This window comes from Manacus vitellinus, unplaced genomic scaffold (genome assembly GCF_001715985.3).
Source record: "Manacus vitellinus isolate BGI_N305 unplaced genomic scaffold, ASM171598v3 scaffold_87_pilon, whole genome shotgun sequence".
NCBI lineage: Eukaryota > Metazoa > Chordata > Aves > Passeriformes > Pipridae > Manacus > Manacus vitellinus.
The window spans coordinates 397,018-403,966 of record NW_021940854.1 but is presented as its reverse complement, the minus strand read 5'-3'; the positions used below and the strand labels follow the sequence as shown (position 1 = coordinate 403,966).

The 6,949-nt window shown below is 56.6% G+C and overlaps 1 protein-coding gene across 1 annotated transcript in view; it reads right to left on the bottom strand.

Moving 5' to 3' along the window:
• Positions 1-733: 733 nt before the first annotated feature.
• SFRP1 (secreted frizzled related protein 1) overlaps positions 734-6,949 on the bottom strand; it is a gene marked incomplete at its 5' end in the record, with an annotated part of 11,289 nt that continues 5,073 nt past the window's right edge. Inside the window, 2 exon segments of the mRNA XM_029964977.1 lie at positions 734-1,245; positions 1,423-1,436. Of these exon segments, the coding sequence (XP_029820837.1) occupies positions 856-1,245; positions 1,423-1,436 (404 nt within the window).

The following is a 6,949-nucleotide window of genomic DNA, read 5'->3' as shown; positions in this document are numbered from 1 at the left end:
CACCTCTGGGCACCAGCAGCTCTGGGCACCAGCAGAACTGGGCACCAGCAGCTCTGGTCACCCCTGCAGGGCAGTGCCCCCCAGGCCAAGGCAGGGCAGCTCAGCAGGACCTGCTGTGCCAGGGGCCCACGTGAGGCTGAAGGCACGGGTGGGGCACAGAGCCCCCTCTGCCCCCAGGGCCAGGGCACAACTGCAGGGCACGGCCCAGGGGCTCCAGGGCTGCCAGGGAGCAGCACAGCCCTGGGCACGAGGGGCTCACAGTGTGGCAGAGGCAGGGCAGGCACCTGGTGAGACATTGGAGAGATGCTGGTGAGGGAGGGCTCCAGCCCAGCAAGGCACCACAAGGACCTGGGGTTAAGGCTTAGACAAAGTACATTTAGACTACAACGGGATTTTTTTACAGTGAGGGCAATTAGGAGGTTTTCTCAGAGGTTGTAAGGGGACTGTGAGGATGGGATGTCTGTCTGATCAGCTGGCTCTGGTTCGTACAGGAATTCAGGGCGATCCTGCAGCCATGAAGACAGGAGTGACGTGGTCACAAGGGTCCTTTCTGCAGGTGTGTAACCTCTGGACATCACCTCACACCCCTCTGCTTGCCCTCTTTACCTGACAGCTGCTATTTGAGTGGCTGTACATGTCTGTGGAGTGACAGGTCTCTAGGTGCCGTGGACAGGCACCGTGTGTGACCCCAGCGACCGTCCGGGGCACACACGTGGCACGCCCAGGCCAGCGGGATGTGGGAGGGCTGGGGTCACTGAGGGAGCTCTGAGGAGCAGGATGGAGCAGCAGGAGGGCTTGGCCCCAGCACCCCTGCTGCAGAGGGGCGAGCCCAGCCCGGGCAGCAGCTCTCCCACATCACTTGAACACGGACGGAAACGTGGGGCAGTCGGGAGACTTCATCTTCTTCATGAACTTCTTGAACTCCTTGTTCTTCTTGTCCCACTTGTAGATGGCTGTCAGCAGGTACTGGGTCTTCACCTGACGGCCCATGATGAGGAAGTAGTGGCCGAGGTTGTCGAGCTGATGGCAGGGACAGTCTGCCCCGTTTTTCAGGAACAGCACCAGCTTCTTCAGGTTCTTCTTCCGGATGGGCCCCAGCTTCAGTGCCTTCCTCTTCCGTGGGATGATCATCTTGTCCCCGTTCTCCTTCTTCACTTCCTTTATGGTCATCTTAAGAGCTGCAAAACAAGCCAGAGAGAGGGGAAAAACAACACAACTCCTGAGCAGCCTTCACTGGCACAAAGCCTTTGCTAAGTGAGGCTGGGGGTGAGGGGGCACTGGGGGTGAGGGGGCACTGGCACCGTGACCCCAGGACAGCAGCAGTGCCCTGCCCCACTGCAGACATCCAGTGCCCCACTCCTGCACCCCCTTGTGCCCCCTCAGCTCTGTCCCCCTGCTCAGTGACGTGGCCCGTGGTGTCACACACACCCCTGTGCCTGAGGTGGAGCCATCCCCAAGCCCGGGAGAGCATCAAGGTCAAACACTGACGTCTCTGTTCCCCTTCCCCCAGCAAAGCATCCAGTGCTTTCTGCTTGAGAGGGGACTTGTTCAGCTGCCGGGGAGCTCTTTGAAAGAAAAACGTTAGCTAAGTAAACAGGGTGATTTCCCTGCTCTGGAGGCATGGAGAGATTCTTGAAAGGATCATTTAAAAGGTCAATTTGGCTTCTCAAGCATTTGTTTGCAGTCACACCGGCCCTCAGGTGCCTGTGAAACAAGTTTCCAAGCACTGGGAGTCTCTGCATGGAGCTGAGGAGACCCAGTCACACAGCCTTAAGGGCCCAGAATAGACATGTGCCTGCACCCTCCCCAGGAGAAGGGGAGTTGGTCTGATACAACTTCCATGGAAAATACTCTCCTCTCTGGGTTCAACATTTTCCCGAGTTAATCCCAAACCCAAAAAAAAAAAAATAAAATTAATGTTCTTTTGCCTGACCATGAAGAAGAATTTTGCATACATGGTAAAAATGATGGAAATGTGTTGTACATTAAAGTATCACGTCTGAGCCATTTGGCTTTGCCTCCTTTTTGGGGAAAAGCACATATGGCCAAAAATTACTAACACATTTCCAAGGTTTGGGAGTTTACTTCAGAGCTGCAGATAACTAGTGCTCAGAGAGGTGATTAATTGGCTGCTGTCCCTCCTCATTTGAGTCCGAGGGCGGGTGCAGGCAGCCCACAGGAGCCTCTGGCTCCGCAGCATCGTTCCTTGAAGTCCTGCTCTGCTGGAACGTGCAGCAGCAAACACGTGTTGCTTCCTGGAAGGCAGCGCTGCTCCCCCCTCCAGCAAGGGATGGCAGCAGGACAGCGCTGACAACCCCGAGCAGGCAGCACAGACATCACCCTCTGCTCCCATCCTCTGCCCTGGCAACAGGGGCAGTGGTGTTTGCCTGCCCCTGTGCCAAAAACACCCGCTGGGTTTGCCAAGAGCCCTGTCGTGTTACACTGTGACTGTACAGGAAAGTAATCCAGGACTGGAAACCCGAGCAAAATTTTCATTCCATCCGTTTTCCAAATTCAGGAGGCTTAAGGAGCTAAAGAGGTTCCAGCTTTAAGGAGCTGGAGATGCTGAACCAGATCAGTTTGCAACCAATCTGGAAAATGAAGCGAGTAGTTTTTGGGCAGCTCTAAACTCCATGACATAACTGGGCAGCAGCAGCAACACCCTCAGTGTGAGCCTCAGTTTCTTTATCTGTGCTGACCTGGAGCCCTTGCACTTAGCACAGGAGTGGCCAGTGCAGGAGGGATGTAAAACACCATTACAGGGGCACAATAAGAGACTTTTGTGAAATGGCTTGTTTGCAGATTGCTCTGCTGGGATCACTGCAAGGTTCAATCCTTGTTGCTGGAGGAAGAAAAGGACCTGGCAGCTGGTGCAGGAGCTGTCCTGCTCCAAGCATGGAAGACAAAGGAGGCCTGGTAATCCTGTGCCGTGGGAGCTCACAGCTGCTCCCTTCCCTGCACACTGCAGCTCGTGAGCCAGCCATGCAGGTTCATGGGAGCTGCCCAGGGGAACCACAAATCCAGATGTGAACCAAAACCTCATCCAAAGCTTGCTCGTGCAGAGCAGCACACGGAGCCAAGATGGGAGAATGCCAAGGGGGGTGAAGGAGGAGGCAGACCAGGGGTGCAAACAGTTTGTGTTGGACTCCACTCTTCCCAGCAGTGATGTCCTTGTCACCAGCAACAGCCTGCAGTGCTGCCCAGGTGAACACAGCCCGGCTCAGGAGCACCAGGCTCCAGCTGCCTGCAGTGCTGCAGGCTGAGCAATCACAGAGCACGATGATCCCTGCTCAGCCCTCACCCCCCTTCAGTGACCTGGCCCCCTGGCCCCCACTGCTCCCCAAATTGGGCCACATTCCCACAGCTCCAACCCATGTTCCAGGTGAGGCCCCCGGGTACCAAAGCCGTGTCCCACACACACCAGACCAGCAGCACCCGGAGGGGCACCATTTGTTCCCAGTGCACATCCCACTCCCAGGAGCTCCCCCCATCCCCACAGAGGGAGGGCGGCCCCTGGCTCGTGGCTTTCCCAAAAACCCGGGGTTTGGCAGCGGGGACCCCGGTGCAGTCGGCTGCTTGGGGCAGCTCGTCTGGCACCTCCCCAGCCCTGGGAACGCCCCTGCAGAGGCTCGAGTGGATGGATGGAGCCTTGGCTCCGGGCCCAGCTGAGCTGCCAAAGCAAACACTCCTCACTGGGAGCCTTGGCCTTTCTGCTCCCCCCGGGCTGCACCAAATCCGCCTCAGCGCCGAGCAGAAGGGCCAGAATCGCCTCTGAGACCCCGGGATGTGTTTGCTTGGACACACTGAATCTTCAGCCGTGGCTGCCAGGCAGGAGCTGACCCACGAAGAGACCCAGAGGGCTGCCCAGGCACAAGCACGTGCCACCTTTCCAGTCCAGCAGCTGCACAGGCTGCCTTGGCATCAGCCACAGCACCGGCACCCACCCCACATGGCACAGGAGCCTGTCACCAGGACCCTGCCTCTGCTGTTCTCCTGCCTGCACGGGCCCCACTCCAGCACCTCATGGGCAGGAAAGGAAATGTGAGAGAAGGGAAAGCTCCACTGTTCCTTCAGCCTCATTTCTCCTTCCTTTAGAAATCACTGAGAAGGAGGAAACCTGCCAGAAGACACATTAGGGCTGTAACAGGAGAAGACTGCAGGCAAGGAGCTGTCAGTCACCGGGAGAAAATAAACAGCATGTATTGATTGTTCTGCAGTCCCCAGTGCCACAGAGCCCGTTCAGCAGGATCCCCTCAGACCCCAGAGAAAGGGCAGAAACAATAAATAAAATCACTAAGAGAAACAGAGCATGGAATGAACTCCAGGAGTAAGAAACAAGCGCTGGCTGCAGCCCAGGGCGGCCGAGGGAGGCGGCAGTGGGGGCACGGGAGGCCAATCTCACACTTCCTCTCGCATCCCCCCTGCCCCAGCACACCAGCACTGCACCAAAACCTACACTGCAGTGACACCCATGGACCTGCCCCAGCCCCCTGCACGGCTCTGTGCCCAGGCCAGGGGCCTGGCACCCCTCGCTGACACCCCACCGGGACCTGTCCTGCTCCTGGAGGAGCTGCCACCTCAAACCAGCACCCAGAGCCCACGGTCACCACTGCTCAAACGAAGGCAAACCCAGAGTTCTGCTGGACCACGAGGCTGGCAGTCCCCTGGCACCCCTCTGAGCCCCAGCACCCTCTTCTGCCTTTTCTTCACAGTCTCCCTGTGTTCACAGCTGGCTGCAGCCCTCTTCCTGCGCTGTCCTCAAGATCACTCCCAGGGCTGCCACACAGCCACCTCCTACCCTGGCACAGCCACATATCTGTGGTGGGCAAAGTGCTCCTCACCTCTTGTCTGTAACGAGCTCCTGGAACACAAGAGAAAACTACAGTAACAATTACAGTGGGAATCGGTGCAGAACCCACCAACAGCTGCCCCGTGCAGCACATGTTAGTTTAAACATTTATTGTACATGTCTGGCTTTGATGAGGATCTGTAACCTGTCAGCTGCCAGTGTTTACCTTGGTGGATGTGCATGAGGAACCTCAGTCTGAAGGGTCGGGAGTTTATTTTAGAGCCAGATAAACAGCTCTCCTTGAGAAATCACCCCACGACAGTAAAGCCCCAAGACTAAACAAAGATCCAAGGGCCACGCACTGTGCTTTGGGAAAACTTCCTAAAGCCCACGTCTCCTCTGCTCACCCCAGCTGAGACATCCCCCAGAGCCCTCGTGCTGCCTGCCCTCAGAGGGCACAGGTAGGACCTGCATTGCATCCCAGCCCTTGCTCCTGCTCCCAGCTGGCTACAGACTGGCCACATCTGCCAAGAAATATTTCCACCCTCTGGACACTGTCACCACAGTATTTCCCAATAACAACTCACGCTGTGGGCAGGTCACTGTCCCAAGGAGCTCTGCCGAGGCCACGAACTCCTCTGGTTTGGCCTCTGCTCCCCGTTGTGTAACTGTCCCAGAGCACGGGAGGATATTTAGTGGCAGGAGCTGACAACAGGCATGTGGTTAATCTTGTTATTTGCCTTCCTGGCACTTGCCCACCAGCAGGATGCCACCTCAGCTCACTCTTCACACACCTCTGGCAAGGTGATGGGGATTGCAGTGACCCACCAGCAACGGAGCCACCAGCCAGTGCCCCTGGCTCCTCCTCTGGGATGCAGGTCCCCAAGCCAGAGCCTCTGCAAGCCCAGGCAAGCAGCCCCTGCCCTAAACCAGCTGGGCTGGTCCCAGAGGCCACTTGCTCCCTGCCCCAGTCTCTCCCCACGCTGTCAGTGGGGCAGGGGCAGCTGTGGTTCAGCTCCCACCCCATGCCAGAGCTCTGAGCACCCCAGCTCACCCCGCTCTGAGTGCCCAGCATCTCCTGCTGCCCAGCCAGGCTGTGCACTGAGTGCCTGCTCCCATTCCCCCACCAACCAGAAGTATGCACATTCCTGGGAAACTATTCCATGGGTGTTCCTGTTGATGCTTTTCCCTCTTAGAAAAAGCCTGAGCTGAACTTAGGACTTCTGGCATACCAAATCTGCAGGAGAGTCGAGAATTCATTTCCAGCAGAAAGGGTAACACGCCAGCATGCAGAGCAGGTTTGGGTTTGCATAGCACACTCTGGCACAGGGCACATTCGAGTGTTAATCCCCCAGGAATGCACACCTTGTTCAATATGCCTTTAATAACCTTCCGGGAAAGTTACATACACCAGCAAGGATGTCACAACCAGTTAATTCTGGGTTTGATCTGAGAAAGCTAATATTTTTCCCTGTGATAATCTTTTTTTTAAAATGAAGTTCAGTTTACCTCCGATTGTCTGACTCACTCACTCACTCATAATATATTTAGGACACAGCTTTCAAGTAGCTCTGCATTTTTAAGCTCACAGCTTGGCCCTAGCTAGACAAGGATTGGCTTTGGGGTTTTATGCCTAGATTCGACAAGAGCAGCATAACTTTGCCATAAAGAAATAACAGCAGCACAAGCAATCTGGGGGAAAAGGAGGCTGGTTTCCTCCTTCATGCTTGCAGGCAGAATAAGGGTCCATGCATTATTCCTGCAAGCACACAGAAGCTTGGGAACACCAGGGTTAAGTTACAAACCCCCCTGAGTTCCCCAAAGAACCGGCACTGCCGCTTCTGCCCCAACCCCTGCGGCAGCACCGCTGCTTTGGCAGGTGACCCCAGGCCCCACATTTCCCAGGACGAGCAGGAGGGATGCCCAGCACTGCCCCTGAGCCAGGCAGTGTGCGGGCACTGCCTGGGACCCGCTGTCCCTGTCCTGCCCTGTCCCCGAGAGCAGCGGGAGCGGGCACATCCCGCACATCCCGCACACCCAGCCCAGCCCAGCCCAGCTCCCTGTGCCCCTCTGGCTCCCACATTTGGAGCCTGGGCTGGCGTTTGTGCAGAGGAAAGTTTGCACAGGAGCTGTCAGAGCCCAGAATTGGATGTGAAACTG